At 41.4% G+C, this 22427-nt stretch overlaps 1 protein-coding gene across 1 annotated transcript; it reads left to right on the top strand.

Moving 5' to 3' along the window:
- Positions 1-534: 534 nt before the first annotated feature.
- On the top strand, positions 535-21869 carry kcnk12 (potassium channel, subfamily K, member 12). The gene is made up of 2 exons (XM_019870319.1): positions 535-1197; positions 19256-21869. Exons 1-2 carry the CDS (start codon positions 858-860, stop codon positions 20131-20133), a joined length of 1218 nt encoding a protein of 405 aa, XP_019725878.1. The 5' UTR covers positions 535-857; the 3' UTR covers positions 20134-21869.
- The last annotated feature ends 558 nt before the right edge of the window (positions 21870-22427 follow it).

The following is a 22427-nucleotide window of genomic DNA, read 5'->3' as shown; positions in this document are numbered from 1 at the left end:
GCAGCATTGGGTCGCACCCAAACTTAGTGGGAGAACCTTCATCATGGAATGAGACAATGACCCAACACATGTATTGGATCTCTATCAGGCGGCGTTGTTCCCACTAAATCTAACATTATGTTTTTCAGGGAAAAAAAGTGCATGTTATCTTGTGTATAACTTTGACACGTTTGCTCACTGCCCTTGAATATTTTCTGTTATTAATGATCATGTACAACTTGTAGCTTTGAGCTTTGAGGAAAAAAAAAAACAACAACTTTGAAACTGCTTATTGAACTACTTACCGCTCCCGCCGGTATCCCCCCTGCCTTGGCTGAAAGGGTGGTCTGCGCTCACACCTCCATGCAACAAAGCAGTCGAGTAAAACGACGATTGGTGGCTACCGTTCTTCTAGCGGAGAGATAGTAACGTCGAGTAAGCTCGCCATTTGCGCGCCAGCGTGCAGTCTGCAGCACCTGTCTTACCCCACGCATGAGACCGTGTGAAAGATTTTTTTTGGCAAAGGAAACACAGCGGAAAGCTCGTCTGTATTCATCCTTGGTTGATTTTATTGTTTAACTCGTTTGTTGGATTTGGGCAACGATTGCGTGCGGGCATCAAGCATGACACAATGCGCCGGTGTCTTTTCTCCTTAACTCTTGCTCCTCGTCGGGTCCGTGAAAAGTGGTGGATTTGCCCCAAGTGGAGCCTCTGCGATGCTTACTCCACCATGGGACGGGGTGCAGTGATTCTCAAAGGAGAGGCATCCCGAGAAAGTGAAGTGACGGCGGTGCAGTGAGCGCCCACCCGCTGCTTTTGATGCCTCCTCCGACGTGGAGCTTGTCGCTGTCCGACGCGCGACCGGTGCTGAAATTTGGATGATGCCTGGCCAGCGTCTGCAAGGCTGCCGCTCCCTGCACTTGAACGAGGACAACGGCCGCTTCGTGCTGCTCGCCCTCCTCATCATCCTTTACCTGCTGTGCGGCGCCGCGGTCTTCTCCGCCATCGAGCGGCCCTCCGAGCTGCGGGTTCACGGCCGCTGGAACGGGACGCTCCGCAACTTCAGCGAGACCTTCAACATCAGCCTGGGGGAGCTTAACTCTTTCCTGCGGCAGTACGAAGCGGCCATCGCCGTTGGGATCAGAGCTGATGCTCTCAGACCACGATGGGATTTTACAGGGGCTTTTTACTTTGTTGGAACTGTGGTGTCAACAATAGGTGGGTGTTTTATGATCTATGATTTATAATGTAGCAGCATCAAGTCATTTCCTTGACCCTTGCACCCTTAACAGTATCCTCGACATATTAATTTTTGAACTTCCTTACAAACACACTTCGGTAACAAACCCGTGTTTATTATTGAGCCCTTCAAGCCAATGTTTCCCAAACGACGTTTTGCCAATACACATAGTTTACATTAAAAATCAATTAAAAAATCTCATGGCATGCCACCAAACAAAAATGTTACGAAAAGTTACAAGCAGGTTAATTCCACAATGTGATTTGTGCCCTCTAGCGGAAGAGCATGTAATCCTTCTGCCATTGCTGGCCTAGATACATTTGTAGTAAATAAATACTTTTGCCACCGATTAAGTGAAATGGACAATTTCCCGTAGATGATCTCTCTTTTACTTTAAAACGAATCCGTGTGAACCGGCTTCCATGATAGCACCACAGTGTATGTATGTAAATTTATGACTATAACATATCACCATTCACAACTAGTTGTCAGACATACAGTTGTGCTCATGTTTACAAGTTTACAAGTGTACATTTATGAGCACAACTTATACGCATTTTGTAAGACCTACATCTCTCTCTCTCTCTCTCTCTCTCTCTCTCTCTCTCTCTCTCTCTCTCTCTCTCTCTCCATGCTGCAGTCAAGTGTGTCCTATTGGACAGCGTTGTGATTTTCTCATGAACACATGAATGATGAAAATACAAGTATGAAGTCTATCAACTACAATTTCAGCAACTTCTCCGAACTGAACCTGCATTTTGCAAACGAAATCCCTCATGGCATAAATTAATGTATTCAATGTATCAAGACAATAACAATAATTTGACAGTTCTGTGCTTCTGTCCCATAGGCTCCTTTCCACTGGCGTATGTGCAGAATGTTGCATCTGTTGCAAGCATTGCTGTCCCCCCCCCCCCCCAAGTCATGTGATACATTTTGGCTGCGAGGGGCTTTTGGCAAGGGGTTGACATCTGACTCTGCCTGCCATTTGGAACAGCACACTCATTTCTAGCTATAGGACAGCACCCATGGGTGCAGCCACATTTCGATTCAAACCAACTGGAATGCCATCTAGTGCCCCCTTCTGCATCCCCTCCCAAACCACCCCCTGTAACATTTACTCACGCAATAGGTCAGAAAAGAGCAAGTGTCCCTCCCAGGATATCCCGCGGGCCAATGCTGCGGTGATGGCCTGCATGTATGATGGCCATTACTCTGCCACCCGGAGCATAAAGTTAAATGATGGAGGAGGTGAGATCCGGTGACGATGGGAGGAGGACAGTCACTGTCCGACCTTGCCCTCTACACTAGAGGTTGACACTGGATTTTCTCTCTGTCCCATCCTACTCAGAAAAATAATCTGTCCCAGTCCAGGACCATCGTTAAAAAAAAAAAAAGAAAGAAAAAGAAAGAAAAAAAAATCCTGTCCAGCTCTCTCCCAGTGAAAATAACTCCCGCTCCTGCCCTGCTCCAATTCAGAATGTCTCACACTCACATACTGCTCACAGTTTGGAGGTTGGCCCCATAAAAAAAATGGCTGCGCCCCTGTCCGAGGTTATGTTTGTTTCCTAGTGGATGATCCCACTCCTGACTTGTGAACTTTTTTTTTCCTGTAATACCGCAATCCCATGATTAAAAGTAAAGATAACTCCCAACACAAGGGAATCCCGCGGGATTCATTTGACCTAAAAAATGTCACCTTCTACTCTACATACATCCATACTGTATATAGAATATTTACACAATGATGTCCTTTCAACGAGAATCCTGTACACTTAAAATAAGGTAACTTGTAAGACGTATTTACTTTGAACTGATCTTCTTGTGTGCCTTCCACTTTTCTTACATAAAACCCACCAACAGAAAGCTCCAGGGCAGTACGTGCACTCAGCTCACTCGCTGAGAAGGAAGCCGTATTTGTGTGTTTGTCTGCCTCAAATCCTTTGTGCTTCATTTGTCGCACACTCTTCCCCCCTGAAAAACACAACCCATAAACTGAATCAGTCGTCTCTGTCTGGTTGGGGGAAGGGGTGATTCGGAGGTTCTCTCCAAAGTGTTTCATGCGCTTGCATGGGTTTCTGTTTGGATTTCCATCTCGCTTTGATCTGCATACCACCCCCTCCCCTTTGGCTCATGTGCGGCGTAAGATGCTGATATGAAAGGGATATGGGGCCTCCCCACACAAGGTGTTATCACAGTGGCATCCCCCTGTAGCTCTAGACAATCCTCCCAAGCACTTACCGCTCCCACTGTGGTCAGAGAGGATTCAGTCCCAGAATGATTCTCACCTCCATGTGGCACCACAGTATGGCTGTAAAGGATGAAAAGTTTGCCTACATTTGGTCAGCCTACACTCGAGCTGCACTCGGTGTGTTTGCCAAGTTGGGGGAATACTGCAGAGCGCAATCACAGAAGAAAGGCCATTCCTGCTAAAGCTGTCACAATTGGGCAAAAACATTGTGGGGACTATTTTTCAGTCAGCAAAAATTGAAAAAAATCCCACTTTCGTTCATGAAAAATAACAAAAACTAAAAACTATCTGAAACTGCATTTTACTTTTATAAAACTATCCAAAAATAACTATCACTAATGAAAATGGCCATCATTTTCATCTTGGTCAAATTAATATCATACATGAGCTTTGGGGATTCATTTTAAACATTTATTTCGGTATTGCTGTACCCTCATACAGAAGATGAAGGGTCAAACAGTCATGAATTATAATTTACCTTACTTTATTACACATTATTTATTAACCTTTTTTTTAATCATGCACAAGGCAAACAGCCCACCCATATGATTAAAAAAACAAAAACTAATACTAAATCTAACAAAAACTAACAAACTTGCTCGAAAAACAAAATGACACAAACTGAATTAAAAAAAAAAGTCACATCAAAGTCAAAGCAAACTATAACGCAAAAACCAAACGTATTATAACCCTGTCTTGCCTGCATTCGCATTTGGTTTGATGGCTAAAACACAAACACAAAAGTGACGCATACAGTACACTCCAAAAATGGCTGACATGATGCCACAAACATCTGCTGTGAAAACACGATATTCCTGTTGTGATTCATGTTGGTTATTGCTTACTCTCACCAGACTATATTTTATAATGGTAATTATGAAAGAAACATCAATTTTTATGTTCAGCTCTATTTTTGTATGCTTAAGACAACTGTTCCAATAAGGTTTTATAGTCCATTGTAGTTTGCTACCAATATATCCACTATCACATAATTCCAGCGTTGTGATATTGTAATCATTATTGGCAAACAATTAGGATAATATCATAACCATGGCAAGGGTGCACTTCTGCAATCATCACCCCTAGAAAACACAGTGTTTGTCCATAATGCAAAAGTAATATTTTGAAAATTCTATAAAAAAGGTTTTTAAAGTAACCCCGCAGATTTTACTTCAGAGCATCACTACAAAGTAGATGTAAACTTATCACCAATCACTTCACTTTTGATATTGCTATTTTTTTGGGGTGGAGGGGGGCAATTTGAATTAAAATAAGAATTGGTTAAACTGAAATAGTTCATGATTAGTTTGCAGCAAATGATTCAGTCTACTAGTTACATTATAGAACTAAGGATATATTGATGGTACCCAGAGGAGTCAATATTCTGTGCAGAGTCAACTCTTAGCTGTATTGGGAGTGAAGCTGTTTTTTTCCCTTTGGATGTGTTGAATAAAACGTGGCATTCTCTCTGGTCCTTGTGGCAAACACATTGCATATTTTCCATTTCAATAAAAAAATCAGCTAAGGCGTCCACCAGGGTCCCAAACAGTAACTAATGTTCACACCTTGCATGTTCTGCAAAAATAATGATGATGGTGACGGCTTTGACAGAAAACCTATGAGAATTACCTGTTACATCAGGGAGGTAATTCTATACAAACAAGTTCATCCGTCTGTTTTTGTCTCTTGACAAAAACAGAGTGATATTTGAATGACACTCGCGATATGATGAATTCAGCCGCAGCTCACAGTAAATTACGGATGATGCATGAGTAGCACACGGAAAACAGGACAGAGGATTGCTGGTTGTTCATATTGTAGCTGCCTATGGCTGCAGCACAGTCTATGACTGGGACCGCTTCTAACTTTTGACTGTGGATCAAAAAAGGCCAAACATTTTTTTAAATAAAAAGTATCTGAGATAAAAGGGCGAAAAAAATTATGACGTGCATCAGACAAATACTTATTACTCTTATGTTCCTATACAAGTCCAAGAGACTTTTTATTCTCCATCCAACGCATTTGTGTCACCCCACTTTGGATGTGCTCAAAGAGAATTCACTGCTCATTAAAGGGGGCACTTGAACGTATTTGGTAAACAGACATTTCTATGAATGCATCATCTGCTATTTATAACCTTTGAGACTGATTGATAGCTGATGGCTGCCAATTAGAACAGCTCTCCAAATCCATTTATGGGGCTCAAGATCTAATTTCGGCTAATTTTCATGCTTCAGCGGCATCCTAGAGATGTTCTTTGTTGTTCGGAAGTACTCATGGTAGGAATCAGGTGTGCTCGGTGATGAAGAGGGTCAAACCAATTAGAGTAGCTTTCCATGTCAGCTGCAGGTTTGTATATTGGGTTATTGCCCTTCCTCTTTTTGCCCCTGGCAGGCTAACGCTACAGGCTCCCTCACACTTATAGCCACCCACACAGACAATTTGCAAGTGCAGACAAGGAATCTCAATTCAAAAATTATAGAAGGACTCACTGCTTTGATGTACACTTTCATACAAAAGTAGAAACAAACTTCTCCTTTTGACTGACACTGTCAGAGAGATATTACAAAGTCTCTCACAATTGCATTGATAAAGGAACAAAACTAACAGTGGCCAAAGAATTTTGCCGAGTCCTGCGTTGTAACGGCTGTGGTTGTAGTTTGCAATCTAATAGCATTATTCACTGGTATCAAAACAGCAGTTCAGACAGACTCTCTCAGTCTTATACCACAACAAACTACAACCCCGGTCATCGTTTTATGTTAAAGCAATATCTCTCCGACAGGGAACATTAAAACTCCAAATCCTTTTAGTGCGACAGATTTTTATCGGATCCCTTTGGACAGTGCAGGTGGAGTGGAGAAGGTAAGATCCTGTAAAACAAGCACTTGTTTGGGGATGTGATGCAGCATCATAACGTCACCTTTCTACCATCCAGGTGCGCGGCATGTCAGTCAGCTGAATCCAGGTGGATCCTATTATAAAGTAATTAAGGTGGTCTCATCGGGCTAATGACGCTCACTGTAACGTGCCCTTTATGTTCATGCGGCGTGTGCAGGGTGCTGCAAGTGCACTTTATGGCATTTTGTATAATGATGTATAAGTGATGATGTGTATGGAGCGTTTTAATGACACCGACATTGGAAGGCGAAATCATGGAAGTATCTATTTAACTGGGGCATACGATGACAGAGAGATATAAATCTAGCTTTTCATCTCTCGTGTTTCTTGGGCTACAATGAGTCGCGTGTATGGCATCTATACATTTAAAGAGGGATATTAAACCAACTTGATACAGTGTAACGAAATGAGTTTCTGTCATCGTTTGACAGTGCAATATATAGTGCATATATTGGGCATATACAGTGCATATATTACAATAAATTCACAATACCAATAAAAAAAATTACTGGTGAAATAAAATGTGATATCATCCTGGACATAATATATTGAGTGACACCATAAATACACTATTATGCCAAAATCCCCATAAAAGTTGAGGAATGGTGCCAAAATAAAATGGTTACTCAGCAATATTTATATTCTATCATGATACTTCATTTAGTAGCAACATCACAGTGAGCTAATAAAATGGAAATCACCTTAGCAATGTAATCCACATTCATTCAAAAGCAATGAATTACTCAGGCATGGGGTGATTATTGCACACTTGCATGAACCAGGCCCCCCCCCCAAAAAAAAAATAAGAAGAAGAATTTTTAAAAAAACAGGTTCTATGTTGTGTGCTCTGAGGTCAGAAGACAATGTGACCTCAGACTAACAAAATGTGCATTTTGTCATGCAAGCAATTTAATAGGTCAAATGACTCGGGTTCTTATGACCATTTAACGGTTCGGTGCTTCCTCGCTGACATTAAACCAACTGTGCGGTTATTACTGTTGGTGCTTGTGATCAATGAGGTAATGTTATATAATGTGGTTTGTGATGGGTAAAAACAATCATCTGCAATCCCAAACGCCATTTCCAGAACTAGAATTGGTCCTGATGCAAATGCATCTGCTCCTCCCTTAGTCTTGCTGTACAACTGTTAGACTCACAAAAGACATCACTGCTTCTTTGTTTAAAATCAATCCATGCATTGATTTTCTATTGCACTTTTCCTTAATAGGGTTACAGATTGGCCACAGCCGATTCAAGCTGATTTGGGGCAAGAGGTGTTGTATACTGTTCATGCTGGACTTGTCACTAGCAGACAAACAATCGGTCACATTCTCTGAACATTTTAATCTTCAAAGAGCCTAATATGCATGTTTTTTGGAATAAGAAATGAAGCCAAAGTAACCGGAGAAAACACACACAAGCACACAGGGAGAACATGCAAACTCCATACAGGAAGGCCCAGAACCTTAGAATAGCGAGGGGAAAGTGGTAATCACTCAAAAACTGTGCTGCCTGTTAAAAATCCTAACAGTAACAGGGCCAACACAAAGTTCAAGCACAAACCATCTGGGATGCTGGGAAACTTGCAATTTTGGGAGGATTTGGAAATGTTTTTTTTTCCATTCGTAAAAATGAAAACAGATATAATCAATTCCAAGGTCAACTTCTCGGCACCATAAAACTAATTAATTAGGGTAACTGTACATGGAATATTTTAAGAGAAGTCTTAAAAATAAGCACAATAGCATTCCACCACACTCAGTCTTGTCAATGACAAAGCCATAATGTGAAGGAGATTCATATCTTACTTTTTAAATTGTCACCCGGTTTTTAAGGAAAGTTAATATTTTAAAACGCACGCATCGTTCCCTAACAAATCAAGAAAAGGCGCTGGGGGAAGCAGGACAAAAGTAACTTAAAAAATGGTCTGTTGAATTTACTCAGTTGTCAAATGGCTGCACACAATAGAATCATTTGGATTTAGATCCATTTATAGGTGGATTTACAGTCTACTTTAAAAAATGTATCTGGATCCAGGTGATTTTATTTCATGCAACCACTTGATGAAATTAAATTGACTAAATTCAACACACCATTTTGTTAGTGTATGGGGAGACCACTAGAATCTTACTGCTTTCTTCAAGGGGAAGTCAAGTCAAAAATGTTCCTTACAATAATATGCTGTATCTGGCCCCACTAGTGTAAACATGATATTCCGATGAATATTGCGTTTGTGGAAAATGAATTAAGCAGCAAAATCCACCCGTTTTTCGCCATCTAAGGTGGCGGCCATTTTGCCACTTTCTGTCGACTGAAAATGACATCACAGTTGCTCAGCGCTCAAGGACTGACAGTTACGGCTCACTTGTTTTTGGAGTTTGGTCAAGTGACGTTCAATATTTCATACAAAATAAGAATAAACAACAGAACACATCACATAAAATATTGACAATAATCCAATCGTAACAACTATTCCTACTGTACATACGCTTGATGACTTCATAGTGGTCCATAAAGAGCTACAAGAATCCAGAAGCAAAACACATGACTTGAGTTAACCCATTCTCTGAACAACTGACACCTTACATGACTACAAAATTCCAAGTTTTATACAGCCCTATATGAGGTATTTATTCCACCAGAAAATGTTGAATTCTGAATGGTTGGGCTGTAGCTACATTTGACTGTAGAAAAATTACTGCAATTCAAATAAAAATAAATCATGCCTTTATTTTAATCTATATCGTTCATGTTTGTGGAACAGAGTTGCAATTCAACCAAATACACCCCATCGCACAATACAGTGGCTTTTACAGTTCCTTTTAACAGGCTTCAATATGACCTACCTTTTTTGGGGTGGGGGGTCTCGCATCATTCTGCCCTCCGGTTTCTTTAGATGTGCCATGCTGCTCTGTGAAATAACCGACTCAGACAAAATGTCACTGTTAAAAATGGACAACAGAGGACCTGCAGTGGCAGCAACAACAGTGGGGTCTCTTCGGATAGTGTGTAGCCCTGAGCTCTGCATAAAATAGTTTGGGCATAGAGCAGGCAATGAAGAAGAACAGCAATTAAGTTCAAGGGGAACTCATCAGAGTTCAGTATAATCCATGTTAGCTTTAAAGCAGATTTATCTGAATTGAATTTCAAAATAAGACAGAGAAATTGAGAGCACAATTATTATGTGCTCTTTCAAGAATGTCCTATTTCCTACAAAAAGCAACAAGATGTAATTATCCAAGATGATCATTTTGTTTGGTTCACTGGAAATACTGCAGCTTTGTAATATTATGAAATGTTATCTTCCTGTCTATAATAAGGCCATTCAGATATCCATTTGATCCAACAAATAAATTATCATAGTTCTAAATGTCTGTTACTTTGTATAGTGGGTCTAGTTTTGTTTGACTAACAAGTTGGACGACCCATGAGTCAGCTACAAAGCAAGGGATGCACATGGGAGGCTGAAGGGAAGATATCTGCTGAAATTAAGAAAACATTTATTAGATTAAAATCCCAGGTGCCACCTTAAAGGCCCTAATGATGCCTGTGTGTTTTTGACATTAAAGCCCTATAAGTATCTGCGCATACCTTTGCAGCATCACTGCGGGACATAAATCTATGCTGACTAGCGAAGGCGTCCACCCGCCCCCATACTGGAAGTCATAGACTCAAATCACGGCAGTGAAGTGATCCCAAGAACAGTTTTGAGGACACAGCAGATTTTTCTAAACTTCTTCCTCTTCAAAATGATGAGCGTTTCACTGATTCTGCTGTCAGCATCAGCAGAGCGAAGAGACCATTTTCTCCGCGTGTCCTTTGCACCCTGTGGTCACATGACCTTTTTCCTCATCCATTCTGATCTGGACAGCAGGGTAAAATGTTTTTCTGCTGTTTTAGCTGAATCTATCCTGGGAATCACTAACAATATAGATGGCACAGTCCACATAATAAAGCTGAGTTACACACATCATCTTTTGTCTGCAAAGCAAAAGAAAAAAAAAAAATTCTCTCAATACTTGAGAACAATTTGGGAGATTGAGATGCAAGCCGATTTCTGTGTTAACAGCTTATCTGCAGTCACATGACAGAGTACGAAATACCTTTGTCTGACACTTTCTTCAATTGAAATACACATTTTTTTAAGTGCCTTTACAAAAAACAGCCATGCCCAGTGAGTTCTACTGCCTCCTCGGGTAACCCGTAATTGGTATCAGTAGTAAGCCGGCAGCACTATTTGGCAGTCATCCATTTGCACTAAAATGAGAAAGACGGAGTCCCTGTGTCAATGATTCTAAAAGCTACCAGTTGATGAAAACAATGGTGACAGTGTAGTTTAACAGAAAATAGCTGAGGAAATGATCTGAAATGAACCAAATAATTACATGGACAAGTAATTTCCTCCTGGCAAGAAGAGTAAAGAGAGCAATCCTTGCAATGTAACTGCAATTCAATGCAATACAGTGCTCGAATAAATCTACTGGTGATACTTGGACATGTCATCGTTGAGAAATCTGTGGTCAAAATTTGTATGGGGTCCAGTTTTTTGTCATACACCTTTGCCTGAGTGACCTGGGGTGATCAGTTCCCAGCTTGTGTAAAGTGGCACGTAGCTTTACGGATTTGCCCACTATGGATTCACAACCACCATGAGACCCCTTCTGTGGCCTCCAACGGTTCAGTCCGCTGAGGTGATGCCTTATTTTTCAGTGAGCTCCCAACCAGTCGATGCTTTTTGCTTGGCCATGACTATCTTGCTGTTGTGTTCTTCCACCTCTTCTGCTCGGATCTCATCCTCGATAGTTGACCACCACCTTTTTCCTGAGCGTACTGACGGTACAGATCTTTACAGGAATGTTGTATTTTGACAAGGCATTTATGGCCAGCTTGTGGGTCACAGATCCATCGGCGTTTGCTATGTTGAGCTGCCGGTTCACCTTTGCTCTCTTGCCTCCCAGCTCAGTTGCAAGCACAACCTTCATGTGTTCCAGACAACCAAGTATACTTGGAACTCGTAACTATGGACAGTGGCATCAGCTTACTATTTTTTTCAGGAAGTTTCAGTTAGTTATTGGGACAGGATCTTGAAAAAGAACTTGCTCTCAACACCGGGCAGTGAGATAACACAAACCTGCTCAAGGCTCCATTCATCGTCTGCTTTCGGAATTCAGGTAGATTAATTGTGCCCGCTGTTTTAACTTTTGAATTGTATAAATGAACATGTTTTGAGTCAAACTACCACAGTATATTATTGTAGATGCGCCTACTGCCCGAAGATAGCTGGGATAGTCTCCAGCACAACCGCGACCCTCGTGAGGATAATCGGTTAAGATAATGGTTGGATGGACGGATATTGGTATACCATGTAATTGTTTGCATCAAAGGAAACAATAAAAAGGATCACTGTATTTACGGTAGTCATCTTTTGAATCCGTGATTGCATTAAACAGCCTCTCAATTTGACACCGTGTACCTCAGCTGCAGTAGCAGCACATTTAAAGCATCCTCCCAACACAACAAACCCAATTAATGAAACTCTTTAACACTCTACATTTGACCATAAATGGCTTCATGGTGAAGGCATTTTAATTTTTGTAATTAAGTCACCCTGCTCCCGTGAGAAATTTCCCTCATGTCAGGTGACACATTATTACGATGCCTTGAAGAAGCTTTCATGTTGTATTGATGAATATTATAAACTAATTGCTTTTATAGAATGATGAATAATAGCATTGACAGTGGAACATCTTTGTCTATAGTGTATTCCTGCAGCTCTTTCTGGAAGAACATACACATGGGAGGTGCAGTGACACTCATGTTAAGACTTCTTCAGAGCCGCGGATGAGCTGGCGTTCTCTCAATTCACTTTGGGTGAGAGGCAAGGTCCTCCCAGGATCAATACCAGTCTCTTGCTTTGCTTGGTAATAAATTAGGCAACCATTCACACTCACATTTGCCCCTAGTGACAATTTAAAGACATCAGTTAACCTAACATGCATGTTTTTAGAATGTGAATATGGGGGAAAGCATGGGGGTATGCTGGAGCTTATCCCAGCTGTTTTCGGGCAGTAGACGGGGTACACCCTGAACTGGTTGCCAGCCAATTGCAGGGCACAAATAGACATCATTACAGAACTGTCTAAAAAAAAAACCTGGAATGAGAGAAACTGTCTCGAAAACCCTCGATAAATAAATGGATGAAAAAAAATATATAGATTACTAAAGCACATGACTGTACACAATACTTATCAAAATACTGTGTTTAGACAAATGGGATCACACAGAATTCAAAGACAATTTTTGACTTGACTTCATGCAATTTAAATAAACAAACAGCCCTTAAATATCTCATGAAAAAGTAGCATTTTTGATACAGTTTTTTTGCATTGGTTCTTCTTAGATTGTGTCGTTGAATCTAATGTTGTGGCCAGGAAATCTGTTTTTGGAGCGGTTCTGCCTTGTGGACTGCGAATAAAACAAAGTGAGTGATGAGAGCGTGAAAAATCAATTTGCTGGTGATTGAGCATTGTCTTATCATTTAACTGAGCCAGCTTGTTGTGTTTCACTGTTACAGCACAAAGTCACTTTTAATGGTGTTTTGAAGTTCCTTTGCAGTCGTTGTCTATTATTTACATGAGCGAGATTTAATAGTCCTATTTTTCATATCGTTCAAGAGAGTACTGCGACTCTTTACATTCTACGTAGCATCACTGAGATCCTGTGTCAGCAACTTTTCTGCTGAATATGGTCTCAGAGCGCCAGGGTTTCAAAGGCTCCATCAGGACAGGTGTGTTTACTCTATGGGGATAATAGCAGAAGGCTTTATGACACTGCGCTTATATTCAAACATGGAGGGCACCTACAGTGTCATGAAAAAGCCAAGGACAAGGCCATCGGATCTATCAGAGGGAAGCAATTAATCTGAAGGCCGAATGGCTGGCTCTTCAGTGCCATAAAAGGACACATTCATGTCACCATTTGCAGTTGGGCATGTCTTCACTGTCGAATTCTTGAGTAATTATTTTACGCATAAAGTTACAGCTCTTTTTTTTTCCATCTTTTAAGATTAGTTTAGAAATGAATTTCAAAATAATGAAAAGGTTTCAGCGACCAGTCTGTGGTCCAGTGGACAGGTTTGTAGTTGATGCTCCATGTTAAGATGGTTTGTTTGACCGCAATTTTGAGGGTTATTCTTATGTGTGTTTGTCTGATTGTGACCGAGTATACTCTTGTTATTAATGTTAGGTAGCACAAAGTGGCTGCTTAAACTCATGGAGTAACCAGAATAAACAATATGAACAATGTGCTGCAACTTCCAGAAATCTTTAGAAAAAAATGTAAGGTTTTTTTTTTTCAATCTTGCATCATGTCACTATTTGTTGTTTGCATGGTTTTACTAAAATATAGAAGAGATACTGACGTACAACACTAAAATCAGAAGCACAAACTCCTCAGACAATGGTTTAGTGCAGGGGTCCCCAACCTTTTTTGCCCCACGGACCGGTTTAAGTCAGACAATATTTTCAGGGACCGGCATTTAAGGTCTGGCGGATTAATACAACAAAATAATATGGTATGAGCTGCATGAAAACTGTGGTGTTTTCGAAATATAATAATAAACACAAGGAGCGTCTAATCTGGTCGCAACACTTATCGCTCTGGTAATGTTTAATGCCTTCAAAATACGATACAACGCAAATTCAAAGTGCATGAAAATGACGACTCACCACAGCCCCGAGCTTGATTTTCTGCAATCAGACAGTCCCATCTCGGGGTAATAGGAGACAATGACACCTCAAGTGTGTGGTTTATGTCCAGTCTACTTCGTAATTTTGTTTTAGTCGCTGTTGCTGCAGAAACTCCCCACCTCACACAGGTAGGATGTCGGAAATAGCAACAGTGCTATTGTGGCGATCTCAGAGTATTCAGCCATAACTTTGATCCAGTAGTTTCGAACGTACTTTTAAGGCCGCCGTCATTTGCGATCTCCAAGCAGCTTTTTTACTCATTTTGCGGGCTTCAGCGTTTTGTTTATGAGCGTCATCGGTCACCTGACCGAGAAGTGTGCCTTGACGTGAGTCAAGCGTGACACAGACGGATGTAACAGAGAATCCGGTAATTTTTCAAAATAAAACATATTTCGTATTCCGAAATAAATAAAACGGAAATAAGGCAAGTTCTTTCTGTGCGGCCCGGTACCAAATGCCCTGCGGACCGGTACCGGTCCGCGGACCGGCGGTTGGGGACCCCTGGTTTAGTGGATAAGTGGTTGGTGTTTGAAATAATCCAGCATCACGGAACTCATCGTGATTGATTTTGGCAGTTTCCTTGTATTTTCATTGAAAAAAAACCCACATCGCCCTATATGTGACCTATTGCACAATATGCTTGCATAGTGTGAATGTTGCTCTTATTAAATAGAGTGGCCTACAGTGCCAGGAATCTTGGCAGCTCCTCAGCAGATGGCCTGGTAATAATGTCTCTTGTCATCTCTTCCTCGGCCACTCTGTCCTGCCCCCCACCATAGACCCCCACTATGCTGCCCCATGACTAATGATTTCCTGTTTGTCATCGAAACACAATCATCAGAGCAACGGGCACGCCTGCCGTATTCTGCTCCTTCTTTCTTCGGAACAATTTAGGACCATTCCCACTGGTGGGAGCAGCCAGTTGGACTGAGCGCTTGTTTATAAAACACTTTAATTAAAGACACAGGACGCCAATGGAAGGCACAGTTTGGACTGTTAGTTGCATAACCTTTGGATGAAGACTCTTTGGGTTCTCAGTTTGGAGATGGACCTTAAGATTCAATACTAGCTCAAAGGACGTGAATATATACATACCACTTACTTTAATTAAGGGGTCTCATTATTAAAGGTCTTAGTATAGCTTTATGTTTGATTTTTTATTATTTTTTTTGGTCATGTCTGAAACACACTCAGCTCAATGCTCGGCTCAGTTGCCCTTGAGAGGCTATTTTTCATCCAGTCGAATCAATGCAGGATTTTTTTTTTAGCTCACATTACCCCTGTTTGTTGTTTGTAAAAGTGATCTTCAACCCAATTTTCAACACGTTATTAGCATTGATTTAAAGGGGAAGTCAACACCAAATTTGTTCTATGAGAACATGTTCTCTGCAACCCCAACAGACTAAACACGGATTAATATTGCGTATGAGGAATATGACGTAAAATCCCCCCTTTTTTGTCCATCTCATTTTGCCACTGATTGCCAACTGAAATGACATCACAGTTGCTCAGGGCTCAGGAAATGACCAGTCATGGTTCAGCTTCAGAAACCAGGTGGCATAAAATTCCAAGTTAATGATTATTTGCTTAATCAGTAAAGTTTACCAGTTTGATCATTAAACATCTTACATTTGTAGTGTAATCAATTAAACAAAGCTTGAACAAGATTTTCAAGCATTGTATTATGATTTTATTTATTCATTTTTTGTATGAGTTTAAGACACTTGTTGTAGTTTTACAGACATTTTTGTCCTGACTAAATTTAAACTACAATGTTGACAGTTCTTGTTGTAAAGTTGGCCACGGAGATCATAAATTTGTGAAGTGGGCACCTGGGGCCTTCCACCCGTATCACATGGGTCCGTGTCCGTGTCAGTCAGTCATGGGCCCTTGGAATCAAGTTATTTTTCCTCCACTTCCCCCTGTCATTGTAATTCAATAATTTTGGATACAGCTAACATATTTTTACTTCAAGGACGATGCGTGATGACCACAAGGAATGTGGGATGTAAAATACAGTATGCCAACCAAAATAATTTTGACTGGGAATAGACCCTAGCTAATTTATAGTTTTCATGCTTTTAATAGCCAATTCCCTTTCTACAAAAAAAAAACAAAAACAAAAAAAAACATGCTCAGATGACTTTCCTATAAATACTGTATCAGGTAAAAATGTTTTTATTCTTCAGGGAATGAACATCATATTCTGGTATACACGAGGGGGAAAAAATCTGAATTTTTTTACCTTCTAAGTACTCCACCACCAGTTGTTTTGCACTTTGTTTCTCTATTTGGTGCATTAAGACACAGCAGGTTCTGCGGCAGCATTTTTCCACTAAAGAGCTCCCTGCTGGTTCTGAGAGTAAACATAAATGAAAGAAAAGGGGAACTAAGACACTTAAGTAGCAGGCTCAAAACATCCAAATGAGAAATTAGTTACATTATCAATTATTTCCTTGCTTGACAGAGCTCGATGTGGAACGTTTCTTCTCATCAGACTTGGGCACAAATACACGTCACGGTTGTCATAGCCTTGCCAGTCCATTAGTCCCCTTCATTCATCAAAATGCACACCTGGTATGAACATACCGTAGGTTCTTCTATTGCAGCCACTTGACTCAAAAAACAGCTTTATTCACGTCACATAATTATACTTTCCTACTGGTACGACATTGTCCAATCATACTAAAATCACGCTACAGATAATTGTTATGGATATTGAAAAACTTAATTCAATATGTGTGTATCAACCACAGCATTTGTTTTGGACTAAGAGTTATTGTTTGTGTTGTCCCACTCATTGCTGAGCATGTATGATGACCAAACGACGACAGTCCAGAAACATGCTTTATTTTTCCACACCACATTTTCACCACCCCGTGCCTGATAACCAATTCAGCATCTTCTTTCGCTCTTGAATCTGTCAAGCGGTCAATTATTTGATAAAAGTAATCCAGTCTGTCTTGCTTGAATCTCTGGTGTGTAATTACATTTGCAATAACCATTAGCTATTAGCATTCTCATGTGGAGATGAGCATAGTTAATGGTGATGAATAAATATGCTTCTGTGGGCACTGGTGGAATTAGCACACACGTGTTTTTCTTATCGGGTTCTGCTGAGTTAGATGGTTCCTCTTGGCTGGCGCAGAGAGTATGTTATCACCGAGGTCGGCAGGATCATTAGTCTCTGCTGTTGACTTCCACATCTAATCAGGAATCTTTGTGAATAAAGTCATCCTCAAGCATCCAGGTGTAGTTGCAGCGCGCCTGTCCTTTGCGTTCTGTTCTTGTTCTGTCGTGACTAATCTGTTTTGACACTGCTCTAGAGTAACAGCCCTGTAATGCTACGCTCAATCGATGCCTGGTGACTTTGCCTCTCTTAGGTCATTTGCTTGGTAATGAGAGACGGTGCGCAAGACGGTCTCTGCTCGCTCAGAAGACGTTAAGTTTTCACTTGGGCTGCAAGAGAATTGGGCTGGTAATTAATTAAATATGAAATTCAAAGCTTTTCATCTCAGAGGTTAATATGGGGAATAGCAAGCCATCACCTTACTTTGCTGTCAGTTATTGCACTTTCCCACGAACATAATGCTGACCGGTGCACAGCTGCTGCTTTTGTGCAAAACCCATGTATTCTGTCATGTGTGAGGTTTTATTCTCTGTTGTATCTTTGAAGCCATCTGTGTCAATCAGTGCGTGATCTACAATAAATGGCCCACCATGTCAACAGCCCGCATGAGAGTGCTTGTCAGTGAGCAAGATAAGGTCGATTAAGCCATTTTAAGTACCATAAAGGAAGTGCTGTCTCGATATTGATGACATTTATGACTGGCCAAGGGTAGTTATAAAGGTGCTCAATACCAAAAGGAAAAAAGGACTTCCTTAGAGGAGACTCAAATCAGGGATGAACATTATGGGAAAAAAAAAAAAATCACTTGACCTTGGCCTGGAAGTGATAAAGACCAAGATAATGTATATACATATTTATATATTTGTATGTATTTTATGTACATTTATATCCAATCCTAATGTGTCACTCGTCAACACCTAATTCGGCCGAGAACTGGGCTCAGTGATTGTGACATGAACTTCAGCAATAGCCAATCAAGCAGCACCCTGAATCGTGTTTAACACAGAATGTTTGGTTGCGTGGAGTCTCTGCATAACATGTCTCACAAGTTATTTGCCAAAATAAAAATGTCAAAGAATAAAGTCGGCAGCCGCAATGTAGTTACTCGATAAGCACACCAGTTAGCTTGTCCTATTTTCTTCTTCTGCTAGTACTCTTTCTTCTTTGTAGTCTAGTTACCCTAAAGCGCCGTTCTGCCTCTCACAGGTGTACTACATTTCGAGTACACCGGTAACAACAATAAGCGCAGTAACATATGAAAAATCTTTTGCTATGCATACCCCTTCACATGTAGACAAATTAGCAATGTACTGGAATTTTAGATGACAAGGACTATTTCTGCACTCAAACATCTGCCACATAGAGGTTAACCTGAGAGCCGGACCTGTGACACTTGGGAATGAAAAGCACGCCTCTCTGCCTCTGCTTGAACACTTAAAGTAATTGACTAGGAAATCAGATGATAGTAGGGAGCCATACTTTAAAACTGGGGGAAAATAAGCTTAGCTAAGACATTTAACAGGCATTATTGTCTCCTCATTTTGATCCTCTGTCCTTGAATTGTGCTTTTCCACCAACAGTATAAGCATGCATTAGGTAGCCTAGTAGTCATTTGTCATAAATTGAAGAAGAGCTGAAAAGGACTAAGAAGTGACATCGGATTAACAGGAAAAACATGAACATAAATCTAAATTTGGTGGGGGCTCAGAAATTGAATGTCGAATAAATTAGCACATGAATGTATAGTGGATATAAATGCCAAATGAACCATGAAAATAATCCAGATTTTAACATGAATTGTCTTCGAAAAACCTGTGCACTTACCACAATACCAAAAAGCCAAACATTGTTTACAATTTGTACAGAACAACAACCTTGGTGACAACATACTCCGACATACGGTACTAACTTCTCTTTGTACAAACGGGGCCATGTCCTACATAGGTGCCTCATTACAATCCAATCCTATGTCTCATAATGTGGATTTTTCTCTTCTGTCCCAACAGGTTTTGGAATGACAACACCTGTGACAGTTGCAGGCAAAGTGTTCTTGATCTTCTATGGGCTCCTGGGCTGCGCTGCCACCATCCTCTTCTTTAATCTCTTTTTGGAGCGTATCATCACACTGCTCGCCGTTGTCATGAAAGCTGTGAGGGAAAGGCGAATCAGAAACAGCGGCCTCCTCCCACCGGGGGTTCAGCGGGACTTCTCGGCTTTCTGTCTCCCCGGGTGGAAACCCTCGGTTTACCATGTAATGCTGATTCTAGGCCTATCAGCTATCACCATCTCCTGCTGTGCTTCGGCAATGTATACCCCCGTGGAGGGCTGGACCTACTTAGATTCACTGTACTTCTGCTTCGTGACCTTCAGTACCATCGGCTTTGGGGACTTTGTTAGCAGTCAAACAGTAGCTTATGAATACCAAGGCCTCTACCGGGTGGCCAACTTCCTCTTCATGTTAACAGGAGTGTGCTGCATCTACTCGCTCTTCAATGTCATCTCCATTGTTATCAAGCAGGTGCTCAACTGGATGCTGGAGAAGATGAGCTGCTTGTTTTGCCAGCGTTGCAATAAAGCCAGCACCTTCCTGGGTAGACGTAATGCCATCCGGCCGGGTTCCAAGGGTCGCCATCCGCCATACATGGAAGGACCGTGTGACAGTGACACTGAGGGACGCAGAATGTCTGGGGAGATGATATCGATGAAAGACTTGGCTGCTTCCAACAAGGTGTCGCTGGCCATCATGCAGAAGCAGCTTTCTGAGTCAGCCAACGGGTATCCCAGGACAGTGTGCGGCACCTCACGCCACAACGGTTTCTCTGGGGGAGTGGGTGCCTTGGGCATCATGAACAACAGACTGGCAGAAACCAGTAACTCCAGGTAGAGGATTACCAAGACACTGTGAGAGCACATGTGGTTGAAGAAACCCTGTTTGGAAGTCAACAGGTTAAAAGCCAAACCCACGGGACTGTTTGGATTAATGTGGTTTGAATTTCCACTGTGACGACAGGGATCCTTGACTAGTAAATGTTGATGCCATAAAGAGACATCAAGCAGCAGGGTAAATTACTCCGGACAAGTGACAACCACCAAACACGCAAAATGGGATCTGCACGCTCTGTCCATGGGAATGACACATAATAGGGCCAAGGGAAGCATATGGAGCAATGTCGGATGTCTGTTTGTATGTATATACGAATGTCCATAATCAGTGATGATACTAACATTTAAGACGCAGTATAATAACTGGATGTTACGGCCCATACCAATCTATGCATTATACATCTCATGCATCATTTTTTGCACCATGTCTATACTTTCTCTTGACTTGACGTGTTATCTTGATGTAAGAGTGGCAGAAAAGGAATTTATAAGCATGATGTAGCAGATTTGTTGGGGCTGCACTGGGAGGAGTTTCCACCAAAAGGCATCAAAGAGACATCGTGCTTTTCTCTCTTGCTCGCAGTGGAGAAAAGACCGCGGTTTACAGAACGAAAGTCCATTTCTCAAGAGAGTCACCGGCCTTCTTATCAGCTCTAAACACGCTTCTGTGGCCAAAGACTTTGACTTCAAGGGTAAGAGAGGTACCTTCCAACGTTCCCTCTCTTCGCTAACAGCTGTGTGTGGAAAGGAAAACAAATGTTCAAGACTTGCAATGTATGAAACACTCTTGTACCGAGGAAATGTACATGTGAAAAAAAACCAACAACAAAAAAATAACCCAATAAATGAGATGTAAGTTTTTGTTTGTGGGAAGGCGATGTGAAGGAGGTAAGTGGGTTTCGACTGCAGGCACATTATATGCTGAATGATGCACATTGAAGGAAGCTAGGCCAGTCTAAAGTGGGAAACAAAACCCTGAAGGATTCACTCAGTCGCATTGATTTCTCCTTTTCTGGGTATTTGCTGCTTTCGTCAAGGGAGGTATCATTGCAGATTCATGTATCTCTTTCTCTCTCTCTCTCTTTCTCTCTCTCTCTCTCTCTCTCTCTCTCTCTCTCTCTCACTCTCTCTCTCGAAAACAAATGTGACCCAAAAGCCTGCAGAGCTTGATCTTCTTGCTGCTTTCAGTCTTAATGTGCTGGCGAGGATTAATGGCTCAGGATGTTTGGAGAGTATATTGTGCCACCTTGTCAGACTTCCCGATCAATGTCCTTATTGCCGGCGAGTGTCTTCTCCGAGGCATCCGTGATTTAAAGCTGCACGATTATGTTTGATGTCCGCATACAGACACAAAGGAGGTTTACAGAAAAGGGGTGGCGGGCACTGGCAGCAGGGGCAATAAAAGATTCCTGTCAGGTCCAGATTCATGCCACTGCAAATCAATAGCCACAGGCTCGGTCTTTCCTGGCAGATTTGAGTTCTGGAAAATCCCGAGCCACATGGATCACACATAGCACCATAGCTTCATGTTTCCTTGGCTTACCTTTCCGCTCATGATCATCTGCCTCATTGTCAACACAAGAGTAAATAAGCACATTTCACAACCTCATCAGATTAACATAGACATCAGCGTGTAAATATTTTTTTTTTTTACATTTATGTCGGATGTACAGTCTCACACTTTGATATTACAGCATAAACACAGGTAGAAAATTGGGTCCACATTTATGTTTTGACAGAAATATGCAATGTGGAACCGTTCTGGTCAATGTTAGAATACGTTTTCCAGACGAAATATTTCAAATTGAATAAACGTAATAAAAGTTCAAACTGTCACCATTAATAAAAAATTAAAAAAAAACATATTAATATCATTTACATATTGTAACATGGGCTGCCACAGAGGTGCAGGGTTTCATTCCAATTCCGACCTTCCTCTGTTGAGTTTGCATGCCCCCGTGCCTGTCTGGGTTTTCTCCATCTACTCTGGTTTCCTCCCACATTCCCAACATGCATGGCAGGTTGATTGGGCACTCCAAATTGTTGAATGATTGCTTGTCTATGTGTGCCCTGCGATCGGCTGACAACCGGTTCAGAGTGTACCCCGCCTCCTGCCCAGAGATAGCTGGGATAGGCTCCAGCACACCCGTGCCCCTTGTGAGGCTAAGCGGATTTGAAAATGGATGAATGGATGGATAGGGTAACATGCCATATTTCTCGGGAAGCTTTTTGCATTCTTATAGGTCAAGTATAAGCCAGCTACTGTGAACAAAACAATCGCAAAATAAATAACTC

This window comes from Hippocampus comes, unplaced genomic scaffold (genome assembly GCF_001891065.2).
Source record: "Hippocampus comes isolate QL1 unplaced genomic scaffold, H_comes_QL1_v1.1 scaffold76, whole genome shotgun sequence".
Lineage (NCBI taxonomy): Eukaryota > Metazoa > Chordata > Actinopteri > Syngnathiformes > Syngnathidae > Hippocampus > Hippocampus comes.
The sequence above is the reverse complement of the archived record's forward strand: the minus strand, read 5'-3'. Positions and strand labels throughout refer to the sequence as shown.

Coding starts and splice junctions, on each gene's coding strand:
- kcnk12 (XM_019870319.1), top strand. CDS start 858: ATGATGCCTGGCCAGCGTCTGCAAGGCTGCCGCTCCCTGCACTTGAAC. Junction 1,198..19,255: donor AACTGTGGTGTCAACAATAG/GTGGGTGTTTTA, acceptor CTGTCCCAACAG/GTTTTGGAATGACAACACCT.